Genomic DNA, 21099 nt, shown 5'->3' with positions numbered 1-21099 from the left:
TAATAAACCCATTATCTTTCACTAAGTGCTACAGCTAATACAAAAATCTCACCCTCAGATAAACCAAAGAATACCAGAGCTATTGTTATGTGCTGCTATTACAATAAAACTGCAGGAATTTTCTGAACCTTGAACAGTCACTACTTCAAAGGCCACAGAAGGGAGCAGCTTACTAAAACAAGTTCACGACATTCCACTTTGTCTCCTGGAGAAAACACTTGTTCAGTAATGTAATGTTCTCACACTACATTTTTAGCACATTCAGTCTTTGATCCATTAGAGTCACAAGCCAGATGCAAGAAACACTACACATCAAGCTTGGTTAAGCTTAAAACATTTCAATACACCATGAAAAACAAGACTTCAAACAGTTTTTTCAAATTCAGTAACCCTAGTTACCGTTCCCTGGACAAATACAAATCCTCTTAAAATTCTATCAAAAAACATGATATAGTTAACCTATCTTACACTTTGGGAATGCAAACTTTCAGGAGATATTTATTGACAATATGAGCATAAAATGTGACCTTACAGCAAACAGAATACACAATTACTGTTCTCCATATCATAACCCCTATATACTATTGCTAGGCAAGCGCATTTTAAAATTTTGCCTCAATAGAGCAAAACGTTGTGCTTAAGACATCAGCTGTTTCAAAATGGCTGAATATTAAGATTATTAATCACTAAGTGTCACGTTAAGGAGTCTGAAAACTTTTCTGTTCATTATTCCAAAGACTGTTACTTACCGTAGCTTTATCAAGTACTTTGATGGAATATGGCTCAGCCACATTGTGTTTTCTTAGTGCTTGCTCCAGCAGCTGTAAAGGGGGGCGTTCCCACTTCCCAAAAACAACTAAATCAATATCACTAGACAAAAAGAACAAATGAAATGCATGACGTGCAAGACACAATATCCCCTGAAGAAAAGGGCAAAATTGCTCTTCTACGTTTCAAGTCCTCCAGGATAAGCATTTTTCAACTTCTAACAATCTAGATTTCTAAGTTAGCTTTAGTAACATTAAGAGACAGGTCAGCATGCTTTCAGATCCTATCTTCTTGCTTCCAATCCTCTGATAAGTTCTAGAGACAACTCCTTCCTTTTTTCTTCCTTGCACCCTACCACTGATTTCCACAGCCTCAGTCCAATTCTGTCCCTCATCCATCCATGCTGTTAATAATACCAACAATTGTTATCAGTAATTCTTACAAAAATTAAATTCCCTGTGCTTAATGAAAAAATTACTTTAAGACAACACAGTCGTTAAGACAGTTACAAAAAAATTTCCATATAACTTCATAACCACCAATATGTATTGAACCATTAAGTGACAAAAGACACGCTCAAAACACTCTATACTCTCCAAAGGGTTGAGAGAACCCATCTGTGATGACTTCTAATTTTGCAGTTGTTACACTGTGACACTCAGTAACTTTACTTTAAAAACAGTATTTCAATAGCAAGTTCTGAACTGGTCAGATCTACTGTAACTTAAAAGCAAAATGCCAAAGATTAACCCCAAAGAAAGAAAAGGTATTTACCAAAGCACCTCCAAGCACCTAGTACTGACACTGGTATATCAAATATCAAACCTAAGTTGAATAGCTCTTCTCTTGATCATGTGGGATACTAAACAAATGCTTTACAGACACATTTATACATTCCAGCCTCTGAATTTTTCCCCAGATTTTACCAGTACTCTAAAAGAAATCAAGCTTTAGATAAAAGCTAATCATTACTTACCTAGTTGGAAGATAAAGCCCTGTACTAAAGCTGCCAAATATCTGGACCTGAGGGGGGGGGGGGGGGGGAAAAAAAAAAAAAAAAAAAAAAAAAAAAAAAATCACTGAATCACTCATCATGAATGCTCATTTAGCTCTCTTAAGATTTATTAAGATTTTCCTGGACCTGTTACAGATGCAGCCCAGTAAATAAAATGGGGACTTTCTTTTGTATACTGTTATGCTTGTAGAAATGCATTTTCTCTTACAGGTGCAACTAAGGAAACTGTATTTTTGAGGTATGAAGTGACTACAAAGCCGGCAAGCCAGAAAACAAAAACTTTTGAGAAGTCCTCCTTCTTATTTATTTCCAGTTCTACAGAAGTATAAGCAGCTATAAGTTTCCCTCTTTCCTCATATGACAGCTTTACTGTTTGTTTCTGGAAGCATTTTCTTAATTTGTTAGGTTTAAAAGCAAATACATCTAATTATTCAATTCATAAGGAACATAAACACTCCAAATGTCACTGTAAGGATGACAAATTATGGTAGATTTTGGGGAGGAATGTGGGAAGAAGGGAGGATGATTGAGAGAAGTTTGCAATGCAGATCAGATGCTTTCACCATGCTTCCATCCTAGAGAACTGAAATCCTCCTCCTTTGTTGCAGCACAATTTGCAAGTTTACCCCTTTGAAGTGACCCATGAAAAGGCTGAGCCACTTCCATGCCTGTAATTGTTCCGTGATCTAGAAAAACCTTATTGCTAAGGAAAATTGCAGGTAAAGACAGCACTTACAGTATCGTTAGCTCAATACTGTGCCCACAGTCCTCAGTCTCTCACTGAAGCTTGTGAAATCATAACAGCCTGAAAGGTTTTTACGCCTGTTAATAACATCATCCTTCTAACTACAGGTAGCAGAATTGTTATCAATACAGTTTGCATTAAGTTCTTTCTGGGCCGTTTCCATTTGGAAGCAGTTTGCTCTTTGGAAAAAGGGTTTAAAAATGAAAGATTTGGTTGGAAGATACCTCTAGAAGTCAAAATTTCCCTACTAAAGCACATCTGAAGTAATTCCCTCAATGCCTAATTTGTTACGGATGCAAAAAAGGAATTTTATTTTCAGAACTGCCCTGTTACACAATATTTACAAATATTCATATAGTCAGGATTCCTTGTGGATACCTATCATTTTAATATTTAATAAGCTTTAAGAAACACTTCCTAAGGTGGACAGCTCTTCACATCCACAGTTCTGAAAACAAAAAACTCCATTAACCTGATATAAAGGTTTTAAGTTTTCTATACTTTTTAAAATAAATACCACTGCTCTAACAGTATTCCAAGTAAACCACATTAAGCCTCATCTGTTCACTTCTGAAGAACAAAAACCAAAACAATAGCAAGTTAAGTGAATTGAGCTCTATAATATAATAACAAACCAGCACTTAAGCTATACTCACATCAGCTGTAGGCCAAAGATCTTTGATGACCGTTTCTATTCTTTTCACCACTTCTCTTCTCATAGCTGCTTCTTCTGGACGAGGGGACATGAAGTCATAGAAGTCAATTATTTCTTCGTGTAGTCTAAAGGAAAAAGCACCATAATTACAATTATAATTTAAATATTAGAATAAATTTCACTTCTAAAAAAAAGCCACAGGTATTGTTCCATATTGCCATCCAGCCAAAATCAGCAGTAATTTCAAGAAAAGTGTCACAGAAATCAGGTTGTAGAACAGGAAGCTGAACAGCTTGAGGTCTAGGACTGGTGGGGACAGGGAGCTGATGCACTTAAGTACGTAACAGTAACCTCAGCAATACTTACACATCAGCTCTCGCTGTATTACCCAACTGCTAAAAATGCAAAATAGCACATCAAGAACACAGGTAGACATTTGCTACCCTTCTTACATGCTGAGCAATGAAGTAGAAATTCAATTTCTGATTCCCTCACTGCTTGCTTTAAAAAAAAAAAAAAAGAAAAAAGAAAGAAAGAAATGAAACCTACACAACAATACAAACATGGACTAACAAACACAGACACAATGGAAATCTTCAAACAGGTGAGCTCTTGAGGGGCCTATACTTCTGCTAATGTGGAAATTTCCACAGAAGGCCATAAAAGGGATATTTGAGTATTCCTTGATACAAAAACATACGCTTGGGCAAATGGGGATTTCTTTGACAATCCAAGCCATTTACAAGCCATTCATTCATACAGGAAATTACTTTTCAACTGAACTTATGAAGAACTGTTAAATATAATCTCAAGTGTAAAATACATTAATACCAGCACTACATAGATCTCATGGTCTTTATATATGTGTTAATTGCTTCAATTTTCCACCTTCCTGATAGAACACTCACTGACAACTGAGAATTAAGATGAATTTAAATTTCAAGATGAATGTAAATGCTTGCTTACAATAAAAAAGGCACAAAGCCATGCCAAACAAGAAAACAATCTGTTGAAATGGGATATTAGCAACATCTTTAGCAAAAAGTTCACAATTCAGCGTACTCAAATCTGAACAATGACTTCAAAACCCCACAAATTCAACCCATCCATTAATAGACTTAGTTTTCCAAATCAAATGTTTATACATCTAATAGAACTCCAGTTTTGTATTTCTACAACCATTTTGTAACTCACTTTACTAGGGAATTCCTGTTCTCTCAGATATCCTCCAATAGATCACACTTGGAAGGCACTGCTCATACTCCTTAAGCGTCAGAATTCCTTTCTATACATGAGGATTGTAACAGCAAAGCATGACAACACTACTTTTAAGGAGTATATATTTAGCATTATCATTTGGCTTTCCTCTTAAACTACTGATCCACAGCTAAACATTTAACTACAGTCAACAACCTACATTTTTCTACCGAATGAACGAACGCATTTCTAAACTTCAGAGCAAAAGAAGAAGTTCAAAGCTAACATACTCACTTTACTTCTAGGAAGGCTGATACTCCCTCCCTCCCCACAGATAAGAGAAAAAGTAATTGAACATATGTAACAGCAGTGACCAACTACATGCTTCCTGTTGTCCTGTTTAAAAGAAATCAGTAGCAGACAGATATAGAGTGAAAGCAATAGAAGACAAAGCAGTTATCCAGTTACCTTGCAGCAATTCTATGCCTCCACTAAGTCTGACACACTTTCAAACGTGCATTAGCTCAGAAGACCTGTGGATTTCTCCATGTCTTTAGTCCATTTATGCTTTTGTCACTTACAATATTCTAACGACAAGTTAAGTATGTATCATGGTAATCAAGTGCTTTACTTTGAAGTAATTTACAGACAACAGTTTATTTGATGCTCTTTTTCTTGAGGAATAATGTGATTACTCACAGCTCATCCGCAAACAATATTTTGCAGACACTAAATTCACTCATCTCTACCCACAAGCTTTTTTTTTTCTCCAAGCTAACAATCCTCACTGTTCTTCTGTCCTTACACAGGAGTAGGTCCAAAGCTTGATCACTGGCAACCTTCTTCAGCTCATTTTCAGTTGCACCATGTTTTTGGCAGATGACCAGTTACACACCACTTACTCCATGGCACACTTATTTTACTGTCCATTACATGCTTATTTCATTGTCTATTACTACTAACTGCTATTTCAGGATCTCTGAGCACACAGCTACTCTTCAGAAGTTATTCTGAAGGAGCTTTGAAATCTTTTCTGAACAATTACCACCAATTGTCCACTCACTTGGCTCAAGCTGCCTGAGTTATTTACTTTTCTTCAGATATGTCTCTCAGTATTTACCAGCATTTAATTTTATCTGCAATTCTGTAGCCTAATGAATAATAAACTCCCATTACAACCATCTGCAGTCAGCTCTGGCTTTCTACTTATCTTAGTGCTCTGCTCCTTTCTCATTAATTTCTTCCCTCCAAGTATTTATGAATATATCAAGCAACCAAGTCTTAAGTAATTCCACTGATACTCTTCCTTCATTATTATTAAAGTTATAATTTATTCTTTCCTTTGGTTACTTATAAGCAGTTAGTTAGCCTGTAAGTTCAGCAAACATATGACAGGCTGCCCAGAGAGGTTATGGGCGCCATCCCTGGAGGTGTTCAAGACCAGGTTGGATGGGGCGCTGGGCAGCCTGGTTTAGTATTAAATGTGGAGACTGGCAGCCCTGCCTGCAGCAAGGTGTTGAAGGTTGATGATCCTTGAGGTCTCTTTCAACCCAAGCCATTTTATGACCCTACGGCTTTTTTTAAGGCTTTCAAAAATAAATCTCAAACACCCTTCAAAAAAAAAAATCCAACAGCTCTGTTAGCACTGACCACACAAGTAAGGATTAAGGATGAATCCTTCCAAGAACTAAAGGAAGCTGTCTGACAGATCTTCATTAAAGCTTGCACTAGACCCTTTGTGTTTACTCATGTGAATCAGATGTGTTACAACATCAGCCACATTCAACCACCCCCAGATATCGCTGAAAAAAAATGTGCTCATAGGAGCCATTTTGTAGTAGAGAAGAATGGGGTTCTCAATCCTCAACACATTGCACTACGTTCTGTGTCAGCTTTCAGCAGCAGCCTCTAGTTTGTTAGTGAGGTCACAAAAAACCAGCAAGCACACGTGCACTCTCACAGCAGCGCCTCAGTGAGCCTCAGTTCAGATGACCACCAGTCACAATCCTTAACCATATCATGAAACAATCAAAAGAACACTAGCCTGCTTTTCTTCTAGTCATCTACATTTTCTCTTATGCTGCCAAGGCAGCATTTAATGCTTCAGTTTGCATGGGACCTAGCAGTGCCAAGGCTGTGTTCAAGTCCAAATTCCATGCTAGAGTTTTGTGGCAAAGCTCCTCTAGAATTCCTCAGAATATACCATTAGACATGGCTATGGGATAGTTACCACATTGCAGAGGGTTTAAACACTCACTGAAATTTTAAGTCGCAATTTCCGAACTAAGAAAGTAAGAACTTCTAGCCTTTCTCTGGCAAAAATAAAAAATAAAAAACAAAAAGCAATGCAATTAGAACATTTAGTTTTTACTATGTGATCTGCCTTCATTTAAGTATTCTTTCATACCTCTAATTCTATGAGCACTAATGAACCTAGCAAGTTTTAATTGCTTTTGATGTGTAAGATTTCCAACTTTTAATGTACTTCACAAATCAACTCTCAAATGTTCTGCCTTACCAGACTTCTCTCCTTCCGATTTGACTCATTTCAACTGTTTCTATTTCTCAGTGAATGTCACCAACACAATCTAAATCTGTACAGGTATCAACGCCACGTCAGTGTATGACAACATGTCAACACAGCATTTTCAAACACTTCAACCTCATGGTCACTTTTCTTTTGGCTTCTTTGTTGAGACGTTTCTCAAAAATTAACACTTTTTTTAAACTTGAGTATTATCGTGGTTGGTATTTCCTAAAGCTCTCTGCTCAAGATTACAGTAACACCAGTCACACAAAAAGTAGCTCTGCTATACATAAAGTCAGATGCTGCATGCTGCTCAGGCCTATCCTGGAGAAGCTTCTACACTACTCGCAGGAATCACCCAATCTCTAAAACTGGACAACAGCATGATATTCATGCAGTCAATGTGTGGATAGACTCCAGATAAATATTTTGCCCATGGAGCCCCTCTGATCTTCATAAGCACTAGTCATCTTAACCAGAAACACAACAGGATCTTAATGATTAATAAGAAAGTTTCAATTTGCAGCACGAGGTACTTGCAAGTAATAAATAATATGTTAAAGAGAAATAGTTGCCTTTTGTTGTTTTGGTTTTTTTTTCTGTTTGTTGGGGTTTTTTTTGTTTGTTTGTTTGTTTTGTTTGTTTGTTTGTTTTTTGTTGTTTTTTTTAAAGAAGAGATTTCTTCATCTCCTTCTGGCTTCTCAAAAAGTTTAGGCTCTAATAGCATCCCACCATGCACCTACCACTATCGTTGTTTATGATTCCTACAATACGGCTCTCTTAAAGCTGAGCATATTAACTGACTACTTAAAAAGGCAATTTCATCATAATTACACAAATATTGGAATTTATATTGAAATGTAGCAGTACTGCTAGTGGAGGGTGAAAGTTTAGAATACAGGGATGCAGAAGAGTGGCTACTTGCACCTACTACACTATCTCCATGACGGTAACATCAAGGACAAAGCTAATCACTCACTAATGCAATTACTGCTAAGCACAGTAAACATCTGCTGCTTACAGTGAAACATGCAACAGAGCAGACACCTTGTTTACCAAAAATTTACCCTTTACCATATCAGGAAAGGCAAAGACACACTTTTAATCTTTAGGTGAAAATAAGACCAAGAAGATACATCCTCAGATTTTCATGTCTCTCTTCAAAGGGAGGTTTCTAAGAGATCATTTACCTTACTCGCCATTTACTGTATCTGCAAGTATTATACACATAACATGCATTACTTCAAGGAAATGAAACAAAAACCATAAAGTGCATCAACAATTTAGAAAGTGAATGAAAAACTACAGATATCATTTCCTCAGGTAAGTATATTCTTTTCATGTCTACACTTTTAAGCACACAAATTTATTCTCAGACCTACACATGACTGCGTCATTTACATTTAACTGGTTACTGAAAATACATTCTTTACTTATTTAAATGAGTATTTTTCTAAATGAGAAGTCTAAGGAAACAGTCAAGAATGCTAGTAAAAGAATAGATGCCACAGTTACAGCATGCGTGCAACATTAGCACTGTATAGGAAAGAGAGCATTTCAAGACAAGCTGCGTTGAAAGAGCACTTGCAAACAAGAAGATAGATTCTGATGAAGTAACAACCCTGAAAAGTGCCTGAAGAAATAGCTGCCTCAAGCTTAAATGGTGAAAGCCCCAAAAGCTACTGTGCATATTTCAGTCCTCTGTTGAAGTACTCTGCTTTCACAACTATTACTATTGGAACACACAATTGTGTTATAATGAAAATACAGGTGAAATGAAACTAAAGCAACTATACACACACTTCGTTAAAACAGTGTGGCAGACAAAATAGCTTGATATATACAGAATTGAAAGAACTGCATATTCTGATATGCAGATTTTTTTCAGTATTATCTAGAATGAAGCTATGTAAAAGAATAGCAGAGCTAGAACTAAGACCTAGTAGAGGATATTAACTTACAGTTCATCTCTTCCCACACCACACAACACCCATCAGGTGCCCCCACTTTGGTTTTCCTCACTACCATCAATGCTCAGATAACAGTATTCTATGCTTACAGGTTAGATAAGCTACAAAAACATAATGCTACATTCACACAGTAATATGAGACCAGCTTGCAGCAATATTCTATGTAATTCAGACAAATACCTCTAGCATTATAATTGCGTGGAAGGCACAAACTCAGAACAGCAAAAGAAAATTCAGCTATATAGAACTTCAGAGGGAATGGAGGAAAAGTACATTTGCTCTCATCCATACAATAAAAAGTGCAGTTTAAGATCTACTGTACCTTTTCCACAAGAGATCTTGTTTCCTCTCTAAGCTTTTTTTGCCCCAAATGCTTGGGAGTCAGACCCTGTCCTAATTTTAGATCGAGTTTCTGGAGAATTATAATTTACTCCTTAAGAGCATCTGGCACTTCAAGCACTCAAGAAACTAAGCTTGCTTTACACTTCAAACCAACTGATTTATGCTGCACGCTTCCAGACTTAGGAGAATATGTCTGCATTTTGTTAGAGAAAAAGAATCAAAACCTAATCTGTTTTTTGAAGCATACCAATTCAATAAGACTCAACCAATTTGCTTCTTAATGGCTGGATATACCTTGAAAAAGCTACACTGCACCAAGAACAATGTTATACTAAGAACAAGAAAAGAAGCTGATATATTAGTAGCTCCGAGTTGATACATGACAAAATAGGTCTGCTATGCAAGCTTCTGAACAGCTGTACGATACTCCTGACAGGCTGCTGGTCTTCACCACAACACCAAGCAAATGCCACATTATTTTGTTGCATCAACGAAGGAGCTTACCATATGTTAAACCTTGGAACTGCATCAGCAAGCACAATGTGCCAATAAATCGAACCACTAAACACTGCAAGCCCTGTCTTAATACTGTTCTTTTCCAAACACCCAAACATGGCAAGTGATTAATACCCCACACAAACCAGAAAGGTTGCAACAGCAGAAACATTAGTGATGAGAAACTAATTATGCCCATAGCAGGTATTTATTGCATGGCAATAGCCACTGTAACATTTCAGTGAAGCAATGCAACTTAGCCTTGAGCGGCACACAGAATAATTCAAAACACACCTATGTGTCACAGCACCACCAGCAGCAAATCCTACACTTTGAATACCTCCGCAGGTCAACAAAATCTTAATTCCTCAGAGATTTCCCTGGTCCCTGATTTTACAGGCAGGAACTGCCCCAAATATACATTTTTAAGCAATTCCTTATTTACCAAAATTAACATTTGTATTAGGGGAACATGGAGAAGATTTTCCTTTTTTAAATAATTTGTTTTGACATTCATAATAGTCAAACTAGTAAAAGGTAGAATCAGTGCAGTGCATAAATAGTTATGACTACATCAAGATGTCAACACAGCTTTCTTAAAAGGAAGTAATGACTCAAACAAAACCACTAGGAATTACTCGCAAGAATCAGTGAACCACAAAGGAAATCTTATTACCTACTTATAAGCATTTGAAATCCACATCCTGAGAAAAGCTTGCAGAAAGTAAGCTGATGTGAAACTGAAGGGAAGATCTTTATGTAGAGAAACAGTTTTAAAATGGACAATAATTTGCTGAAACCTAGGTTTTGTGTAAAAGGAAAATCACAAGTGAAGTCCCAGAGAGTCCTGTACTATTCAGTACCCCTATCTGCAATCTGGAAAAGAAACAGAGTAAAGCAGAAAAATCTGATACAGAAGATATCTGCAAATAAGCCAGCTGCAGAACTGTAGGACATTAAGACTGCACAACGAACTGTTAGTTGGAATTTGAGACAATCTTCTCATACTTCCTGTGTCGTGCTTTGTATTTATCTCATCTCTACATAGATGCAATGGAGGATTCAATACAGAGAAACAGATTCTACAAGTAAGAATTCCACAAAAGCATCTATTCAATGCTCAGTATGCAAAAATAGGAGGTTCAGCGTCGGAAACCAAAGAATAAGGTAGAAAGCATCAAGGTACAGGAAAAATGAAATAATTATTACATGAAGGTCTAGTTTGTCTGAGTTCCAAAGATGCAGCGGAACTGCAGAGGTGGCAGATGTTTGGAGGCAAGAAACAGCTTCAACAGAAGTGATTATAGACTAGAAAGAGGACAACAGTCAGGTGAAAGAAGGAAAGGCAAATTTGGATAAAGTCAGATGCAGAGAGCCCCTGAACTGCCTGGTTAATGCAGACATGACCAGCAGCAACTGCAACTCAAGTGACAGGACAAAAAATGGTTTTTAATCACAACCTCTCTGAGGAATAACGTGACACAGAACACTGTTGATCCCAGAATCTCACACCCATTCAAGATGAATCAAATTCATATATCAAATTCATTACGAATTTAATGCACAGTCTGCAGCAGCCACTGATCACTAAAATAAGCAATTACTCCAGGAAATATCAACACAGCCTCACACTGATATAATCATCTTCTCCCAACATTTGGCACTGGCCTTTAATGGTCTCACCTGGTACAGCTGTTTATCCTTAGGGCTAATTACCATGACTGCCAAAAACCTAGCAAACCTGAAAAGTATAATGAAGCTAACACTAGGATTTAACTGCTCCAAACATTTCTTATTCTCCTTTACACACATGAGCATCTCTTCAGTAAATCCTTCTCACATTATACCACTGCAGTTCAGCCTCTGTCCTGTTTCATCTGCCACTGCTTCCTTTCATTCCACTTCTAAAAACATCAGTCCAACTACACTAGGCATTCATTCACTCTGCAAGGAAAGCTTTTGAGCTTCACCTTAGTCAGCTCAGTTGTCTGCAAAAAGAGCATTGGGCACTCCATTCATGTGACAATCCATCCAGCCTTGAACTCTGCTGCATACCAACCTCTAGGCATGAAAACAATAATCCATTCAACCACTTCCTGATGCTTTCTCAAGTGTCTCTCCAGACACTGCGACCAACTCCTGCCCTTCTCCTTGCATGTTACAGTATATACTGCCTAGTTCTGCTCTAATCCTAAAGCCAGATGAATCAAGAATCTATCACACATTGCCAGCAATGTCTGCCTCTTCTATCAAAACTTTCACTACAGGTACCCATCTAAAGTTATCTGTAACAGACACCAATGATTTAACACTAGTGTGGATGAAGCACAAAACACCGTGTTGATTATTAGAAGGCATTACAGCAAGACAGCACTGACTTGAGGTGAGAAAAACACCCTTGGGAGTCCCACAAAGCCTTTACCAATGCTGGATACTCCCAAGTGCAGACAGAAAAGGCTTCACAGTTTCTTAGGTTTGTATTTCTTCAGCTCAGCCAAAGCACAAGAGCATACACATTTGTGGAAGAGGCTGTTCACATGGCATTCCTACACATTCAGCATCCAGCCCTGACAGCAACAGAGGCAAGAGTTTAGAAACAGAATTAGAGCTATGTTACATCCCAAACACAAAGCATTTTTAATAGTCGAGTTGCATAGCATAAAATTCAGTTCAATTTCTCTGCCAAAGTTAGAATTAGCACAGGTGAAAAAACAAAACCTAATATAGGCTTCATATACAGTAAGAACTCCACACTCCAGCAGCTACAGAAATGAATTTCAGCACAAGGCTTTCACTAGGCAGTGTCCTTCATCTGCTGAAACTCTGTGGAAACAAGCAGTCTGGAAAAGCATCATCATAACCTCACTTTGCTCAAAGGAACACTTCCTGGGCATCAGCTACCTCAGCCAAAAAGTGCCACCATGTATCCTCCTTCAGCCTCATCAAATGTGGAGGCGTTTATACCCCTGCACTCAGAACGTTTGTGTTTCTAACAAGAGACAGTTAAAGACAACTGCTGTGGGGGTGAAATGGATGCACTTTTGCAAGACGCCAGATGCTATGCAAAGCTATGAGTGCAGGCCTAGCACCACTTCAATGCATTATAACACACTCAGTACTCGGACCAGCCCTTGATAAGCCACTTTGTTGTTCCTGCACAGCGCTGTATCGAACCAGCTGGTATGTCAGGTATTCAGCACTAACCTCATTCAACATCTACAGGCATTTAATTGCTAAATTAATCACTCACTCCACTGACACACCAGAACAAATAAGGCTTTCCTCATCCTCCTCACTATCTTCCAAACATCTGGAAAAAGGCAACATAAAGGTCAACCTGGGGCTAGCTAAAGCACAGCTTTCAGATAAACTCTAATCAAGCATGACTATTCTCACACTGTTTTATGAGACTTAATTTCCTTTACAACTCAAAGTCTGGCATGCTGCTGTCAGAAAGCTGTGAAAGCAACAAATGTGAGTCCACTGGAGAAGAAGGAATGCCATAAGATAGAGTAAAGCACAATCTTTACAGCATACAGCATTCCTGAATATCACCACACCTACCATCGCAGACACTGAAGATGGTCCATGGGAAAAAATGGCAATGACATGCACTGCTATAGTTCATGTCCAGCTGTGAATGAGAAACTGAAGATACCACAATACTATTTCAAAGCATGCAGGCACTCCACCAAAAGCACCACTGCATCCTAGAGGAGTGCAAGCAAGGCCTAACATTTCCATGCCTCTTTACTGAAGAGGGTACATAACCCTGAGCTACTGCTTATCACTCATTTTTTTTCTACATGACTTAAATTACATTCTACAACAAACTATATACACAGCAAAGTAAGCCCTACATCACTACCAGGTAACACTGATGCACAGTAGGCGCATAAGAGCACCTAAGATCAAGCCCTCCTTCCTGCTATTTAGGTCCAAAGCAGCCTATAACTGAAGATTGTGGGGATCATATTTTTTTGACTAGACATACAGTGCATACAGCACTTTTGACACACTGAAGACACTCTGCCAGCCAACAGACAGCCACAGTTACAGAAGTGATGCTTCAGAGCTAGGCTGACAGTTCCAGGTAATGCTAGACAGCAAGTAACAAACATAAATGTTCCAGAAGAAACCACTGTAAGGATCTGTTCCCACTGCGATATTTTCACAGTTATACCATTATTTGAACAGCTAAATAGTCCACTAGCCTGCCTTTAGGAAAATGAAGCTCAATGGCAGTCAGGCATCACTGGAGAAAACAGACACCTAAAGCATCTCTATTAGTGACAATATTTTTGTGTTACTTCTATCACAGAACTACTTCATGGAAAAATTCTGACACCGGAACTGCTCTGGAATATATGCTTGTCCAACATTCAGTAAGCTTAAGATTTCTTACATAAGTCCACAGCCTCAACTTCTGTGCTCTCCTCCAACATTAGTTACCTGCTATTCCATGCAAATCTATGGCACTCATAGTTTTGTGAAGCATTAGAGGTATTAGATTTGACAAACTGATCGTGAGGCAATCTGGAACTATGTGACCACATGCCATAGTTACCTATCCTCCCAATCCTCTGCTAGCATCAAGTCTCACTGCTGTAACACAGAACCTTGTCAAGACCAGGAGACAACTCAGGTCCCCCTTTCAAAGATACATAGCCAGCAAATTCGCATTAACTCCTCAGCAATTGAGCACCTGTGTTACTCAACTGAACAGATCAAAGGGAGCTTGGCTAAACGATAGAAGACCAAAAGACAAAAAGACAAGGGAAGTGTGCAGTTAGCATAAATTGTGCCAACCCTAATAGCTAGAGAACAGAGAACTTGGATTTGCAAGTTTGCCATAGCTCTGCTCATTGGTCCGCTGTAAGTTGCCTCGCTGACATTAATTTGTCTCACACAGACAAATTAAGATGTTAACTAAGCATGCCACTCCGTATTTCTAGAAATACAAAAAAACTTGGATTATTTTAGAGATACTACTAGAATTTTATACATACAACTTTACTGCCTGCAATGTCATTTTAGGATTAAAAGGAGCAGTCAGATCTTAACCTCTGTCAGGAGAGGCCATGGCTTGCAATAACTAAACTTTAAAAGCATCTTTTAATACTTCAGAACAACTATAAAGCACCCAATATCTGACAGCACCACCCAGAAAAGGAGGACACCAACCTTAGGTACAGATCTCACTGAAATTTCTCCAGTACACCCTGTTATCTATTTCTTTCTACAGTTATGCAGTGCCTTTACTCCCACATGTGTTCAAGAGCTTTGGATTTTCTGAGTTCAAAGAAAATATTTTCGAAATGCCATGAGAAATCTCCTCCAGTCAATCAATGCAGCAAGTACTTTTTTTGTAAGATAACCTTAAATTTAGAAAGCAATGTTATCCTCTGGCTGAGTGAAGTTTGACAGCTGGAAGACATCTCACAGCATGTCCCAGAGGCGCTCTGCTCGAACTCCAGTCCCTTCAATAAAACCATCTGAAAGAACTTCATCTTTCCAACTAGCCAGTTGTATGAGACAGTAGTTGCCACAGAAGAGGACAACCTTTAAAGTGTCCTTGCTGTTCAGGGAGCCAAGCTGACACTGGCTGACTCTAAAGACAGAATATTTCCCTCAAAAATATATCATGTCCATATTGACTTTGACACATTTCAGGCAGAGCTGAGCACTTCCCTACAGATCTATGTTCTTAACACACTCCTGAGCATCCAGCCTGCTCCAGGAAAGGCATTTAAAAATTTGTGTAACCTTTTCCTTTCAGCTCTTCCAAACTGAAGAAAACCCTTCCAAGGTGAGAAGACCTGAAGACCTCTGAAACGCTTCCCCTTCACTTCCACACTTTTGATTTCTGCAGGAGCGCTTCGACACTTCCCTTCTCAGCTCAGCACGACAGGAGGCCCATCCCGCTGCGTCTGCGGGATGTCATCATTCCTTGTCACACACATCGGTGCTCCGAGAGCTCCGTACCCGCACCCCAGCCCACCGCCTCCCCTCCCTCCCCGCCCCCCAGCCACTCACCCCTGCACGCCCGGGCTGTACTTCCTGCTCTTCCAGGGGGTGCCGGGGCTCTGCAGCGCGGGCTGGGGCGGCTGACGCTGCTGGTGCGGGGAGGCGGCGACGGCCACGCCGCGGCTGCCGGAGAGCAGGTAATTCATGCCATAGGTGCTGGCCTTATTCTCTCGTTTCCTGCGGCCCGGGTGGTACTGGTGCTGCTGGGGAGAAGCCGGCGGCGGTGGGTGGGGGTTGCGGGAGAGGTGCGATGCCGGGTGGTGCCCGTGCGCGCCGTTCGCTTTGCCGTTCTCGTGGAAGTTGAAGAACTCCCCGGGCCCAGCACCGCCGCCCGGCAGCCCGGGAGGAGCCAACGCCGCCCGGGGGCCGCAGGAGGAAGAGGAGGAGCCGCCGCCGCCGCCGCACGACCCCGAGGAGGAGAAGCCGGGGCTCTCGGTGCCGGACTCCACCGACGAGCAGGAGGACGAGGAAGACACCGAGGGCGACTTCTGCAGCCGCCGCCCTCCCTCACCGCCGCCGTTCACCGCCGCCGCGGGGCCGGCGGCGGGCACTAGTCCGGTCAGCAGCGCCGGGGGGGACGGCGAGGGCGACGGCGGCGAGGACGAGGAGCAGCGGCCGCCGCCGGGAGCCCCGAGCCGAGCGCAGCCGTGGCCGCGGGGCGGCGAGGCGACGGCGGCGGCCGAGTCCAGCGCCGGGGAGTTGAGGCAGAGGTAGTGCGGAAAGGCGCCGCCGCCGCCGCGGCCCCCCACGCCCTGCGAGGTCTCCCAGATCTGCATCCAGAGCGCATTCGCGGGGCCTTTCTGCTCGGGCTGGATCCAGGCCACGCGGGGATCCATCCACGCCCGCCCGACTCCGACCCTCACGGCCCAGCCAGAGCGCCGCGCCGCCGCCCGCTCACCGCGCAGCCGCTCGCCTCAGCGCGCCGGGCCCGGAGCGGCGCTACGCGCGGGCCGGGAGCAGCGGCATGCGGCCCGGCGAGGCGAGCACCGTACCGGCCCGGCGCTGCCCGGAGCGCTCCCCGCGCCGATCCAATGTGGCGTCCCCCTCGCCAGAGCCAGAACCGGCGCTGCGCATGCCCCGCCGATTTTAAACCTTCACCGCAGCCGGCCGCCCTGGCAACCGCACATGCGTGCTGCGGGCCCTGGGAGGGGGGCCGGGATCCGCTGGGAAGGTGGGGGGGGAACAGAAGGACGTTGGTGAGACTGCCCCCTGCAAGGTGCGCATGCGTGCCGCGATGGGGGGCTTCGGAAGGGTTCGGAAGCCCTCGGGTGGGAGGAGGGGTTCGGCAGCTGCTGCGCATGCGCGGAGCTGCCCTCCCGTAGTGGGGGGCGATTGGTCGCCGCGTGGAGCCCTGAATGGGGGGAGGGTCGTTGGAAAGCGTGCTGGGCTGCTGAGGTTTCATGGGGAACGAGAAGAGATAGTTCTCGGGAGTTCAGCGTGAATGAACTTTGCGGAGTGAGGGAGGGGGTGGACAGGAGGAGGGAGCAGGACTCAGTTTTAAGGAGAGAATATTATCTGCTCAAGTGATACTGTTATCGTGGTGGTTGATACAGCTGCATTCTCTAACTATGCCCTTAAGCTTGAAGGAAACTGACTGGAGGGACGAGAGCCTCACCTTTGTTTTTGGAAGTCAAACAGCCAGTCACTTGGGTCTTAAGAAACAGGTCTGTTTTCAGGAAAAAAACATACAAACTACACTTAGAAGCACCCAATAAACTAAATAACCAAAACCAAACCACATGAAAGAAGCATTGATCTTGCCTTGTGTAAAAGCACCTTCACCACGATTCCCACCTAATGAAACCACACTGCTCTTCTGCCTCAATAGATTAACCAGGAGTACAGTTACGCACCATAGACTTCAGCTGCTTTGAGTTCACCTTCCCACAGGATTTTGAATAGTTCTGTGCTTTTAATTTAACTTGGAGATGCACTAACAGGACCCTCAGCTTTTCTTATATGTGTACCATAAGAAAGAAACCACGAAGTATATAGTCTCCTTTTATCCTCGAGTACCTCACATTATTGTCTCCACGATGGCCCAAATTTACTAAGAGGGTTCCAGCAATATTTCCCCACACCAGCTCCTGGTTGGGAGTCGGTATAGGTGCTTTGTGGATCCACTCTGAAATACTGAGAAGACCCAGGAGAGACCAGGCCTTAACCCATATAGTTCTGTGTGGGTAAAAATGACAACTTGAAGCTGACATGTCCATGCTAAAAATCTCCAGTTCCCGCACAGTTTTGGAAGGGCCAGGTTGTTTCCAAAGGTAGCTACAATCTTCCGAGAAGGGTTTGTTTTTCACTCGTTTTAACTTTTCATATATTTATTATTTCTGATGCTACAGTCATGTTTTGTCGATGGCATCAAGCCAGCAAATACCATGTTAGTGTAATAGTACACACAGAGTGGAAGTTTGGAGCACAGCCTACTCAGAGTTTGTAACTTACTCCACATTTTAAGAATATGAAGAAGAAATAAGTCTCCTATGAGAAATGGGTAAGGGGTAGTTTGCTACTAAGCCAGTTTACTCATGTATCTCACTATGATTCTTTGAAGCTTGCAGCAAGTCAGTGAAATACCTCCACAGAAGAGGAGACATTACATGCTTTCCTTTCGAAGTGTTCAACTTGTGGAGCAAAAAGAGCTAATGGCTTCTTGTGACACAAGGACAAGGGGAATTATCATTGTCTACTGTCAGGTCTTGCTTTCCTGATTCTAATATATCTATTAAGAAAGCTAAATGCATCCTTTTTGTTTCAGATATTTAAAACTATCTTGTATCCATAATGTAATCTTACATATAACAGACAAATCTCACATAAATACTGTAACGTCTTATTAAGGCAGGAGGAAGAATTGAATGTCTGTCCTGTTATTTGTGTTTCTTCTGATCAAAAAAGGGAGAGCCATCCCATTCTTTCCCCATTTTGGGACACTGAGAATGATTTTGGAACTAAATGCAGATGAACTTAATTGAGCTAGGTTTTTAATTAATATAATTAATTATGTTGTTAATATCTAAATTTACAAGGCAATTGCACTCTGAAAAATAATCTCTCTTGGTATTATGGCCCATAATACATATTAGCCTTCCATCTGTGCATAATAATTTGTCACTTTTCAGCCAAAGTAATTGTTCTTGCTAAAATTCTGCTCAGAGAGATTCAATCAAAATCAGAGCTTGGAACAGAACCTGGTTGTGAATCCAGTGCTAAACATTACAATTGAGGGTCATCTTTTGGATGTTTAGAAGAAGCACAATCACTATAAAATAATTTATGAAATCTACTCATTTACAAAATATTTGGAAGTCCATGTCAAATAATTAATGAGGAGAGGAGGAAAGGGAAGGTAGGAAGGAAATGAGGGGAGAAAACACACACTAGTTTATTGGGTCAATCAAAAGGTTTTAGAGACTATATGAAAAACAGGTAATCAAGGAAAGGATGTTGCTCATTAAAATCAGGCATTCCCTGTAAACGTAGTGAGAATTTCCTTTACAGGGACTGATTTAAAAAAAAATACTGAGAATATCCTAATCTCAGAATGCAGAATGCCTTGCTTGCTGTGGGTAAGTTCAAATGGTCCATTCAGATTATTAACACTGTACTAAAATGCCTCATACTAGCATTGCCTGCCTTATGCCAGTAACACGATGTTCTAGATCTGCTTCAGTTTCTTTAAGGTAATATTTAAAGGGAATAGTCAAAGTCATATGATTAATGACTACAAATATAGTTTCATTACTTCAGAGGCCATTTAATTAATCTGTTATAAATTGTTTTAATCTGGCTGCCTTTCGCAGGAAACAAAACCACAGCTTTCTCTTGGATGACACTTAGATTTCAGTTTTAGCTTCAGCCAAATACGTCTTTGATTTGGCAAATGGACAGTGCTGGAGTATTTGGTAACCTTGTGGTTGATGACTTTCATGTGCTGATGACCACAATTCCAAGTGTGTGAATAGTTCATATGATTTGGTAAGTAATGGCAATTGAGTTGAATATCTCCATGGAACATTCCAGGCAGTATTGCCCAATGCCTGCTATTAATCTGTTTTTAAACACTGAACACTCTGAACTCATTAACACAGATAAGGGCAGGTAGTGTCTCATACCTCTAATATGCCTCAATTTACACCCCTGGAAATGGTAAAATGCTAATATATCATACCCTTGTGATGCAACCTTAATTCCCTTCTCTGAAGCTGGCAGTTGCCACAGGTATGATTCGAACAGGCCAGTGCAGGGGTTGAGAGGTGACCAACAGGTTCTCCAGTAGTTCACACTCTCCAGCACCACTCCAGGATGTTGGTCCATATGACCTTAATTCTGGGCATCCACACTCTTGCTGCAAGGCTCTGACACAATGCAGCCTTCATGCTCACTAGCTCTACTCCCCTTCTTCTTAGCCTTTGCAGTATGGATGAAGAACGACCAGGAACAACTTTCAACAGTATTTCTGACCAGATGCATCTGCTGAAGAGACGTACAGTAAAGAAAAAGGCCATCCACAGTTTCTAGCTAGATGGTAGCATGAGAAAAAGGCTGTCCTACAAGGAGGTGCATCCTTACCTATCTTGTGACCCTCAGAGTGCTCTAGTCACCAGGAGAAAGTGTTGGGGAGGAGGTAAGGGGGAGATAGTTTCCATAGCTATACTCTATAATTTTGCTATTTTTCTTCAGTAAATACATTTCTGGACATAAGGAACTGAGCTTGTTTAGCTTGGAGAAGTGAAGGCTCCAGGGAGACTTAATTGTGGCCTTCCAATACTTGAAAGGAGCATATATGTTTATATATAGGGAGGCTGTTCCCTATAGGGAGGGAGGCTGTTCACATGGGTGGATAGTGATAGAACCAGGGGGAATGGTTTTAAACTGAGACAGGAGAGATTAAGGTTAGATATTAGGAGGAAGTTTTTCACACAAAGGGTGGTGACACATTGGAACAGGTTGCCCAAGGAGATTGTGGATGCCCCATCCCTGGAGGCTGGATGTGGCTCTGGGCAGCCTGGTCTGGTGGTTGGCAAACCTGACTGTGGCAGGGGTGTTGAAATTAGATGATCTTTGTGGTCCTTTTCAACCCAGGCTCTTTTATGGTTCTATGATTCTATGATTCTATTATATGAGAGAAGATGTACAGTTTTAATTTCTCAGACTGAGCTGATCAATGTTTCTGGTCCTTAGAAGGCATGAGTTGGGGCATTATTTCATTCTATTCTGTCCCCTAGAAACCCAGCTTTTTACCTTCTTCAGAACAGCTTCTTCTTCCCATTAAAGAATGCTTGGCACAAGTAACCCTGAACAAGCTAAAATCATGTCATCTTTTCCTCCTTAAATCTTCCACTTTGTTCA

The 21099-nt window shown here is 41.2% G+C and overlaps 1 protein-coding gene across 4 annotated transcripts in view; it reads right to left on the bottom strand.

The window, feature by feature from the left end:
* Positions 1–20508, bottom strand: part of TENT4A (terminal nucleotidyltransferase 4A) — a 58467-nt gene extending 37959 nt beyond the window's left edge. For 2 of the 4 annotated variants that reach the window (XM_048940761.1, XM_048940764.1), the window contains exons 1-4: positions 15751–20507; positions 3185–3308; positions 1745–1791; positions 750–870 (exon numbers count right to left, since the gene is read on the bottom strand). In XM_048940761.1, coding sequence (XP_048796718.1) covers positions 750–870; positions 1745–1791; positions 3185–3308; positions 15751–16577 — 1119 coding nt within the window. In that variant the 5' untranslated portion in view covers positions 16578–20507. Of the gene's footprint in view, positions 1–749; positions 871–1744; positions 1792–3184; positions 3309–15750 lie in introns of all 4 variants that reach the window. The other 2 variants (XM_048940762.1, XM_048940763.1) reach the window with 2 other exon arrangements.
* Between the last annotated feature and the right edge of the window lie 591 nt (positions 20509–21099).

Source organism: Lagopus muta, chromosome 3, assembly GCF_023343835.1.
Source record: "Lagopus muta isolate bLagMut1 chromosome 3, bLagMut1 primary, whole genome shotgun sequence".
Classification (NCBI taxonomy): Eukaryota; Metazoa; Chordata; class Aves; order Galliformes; family Phasianidae; genus Lagopus; species Lagopus muta.
Note: the sequence above shows the minus strand (reverse complement) of the source record. Positions and strands in the feature narration are given on the sequence as shown.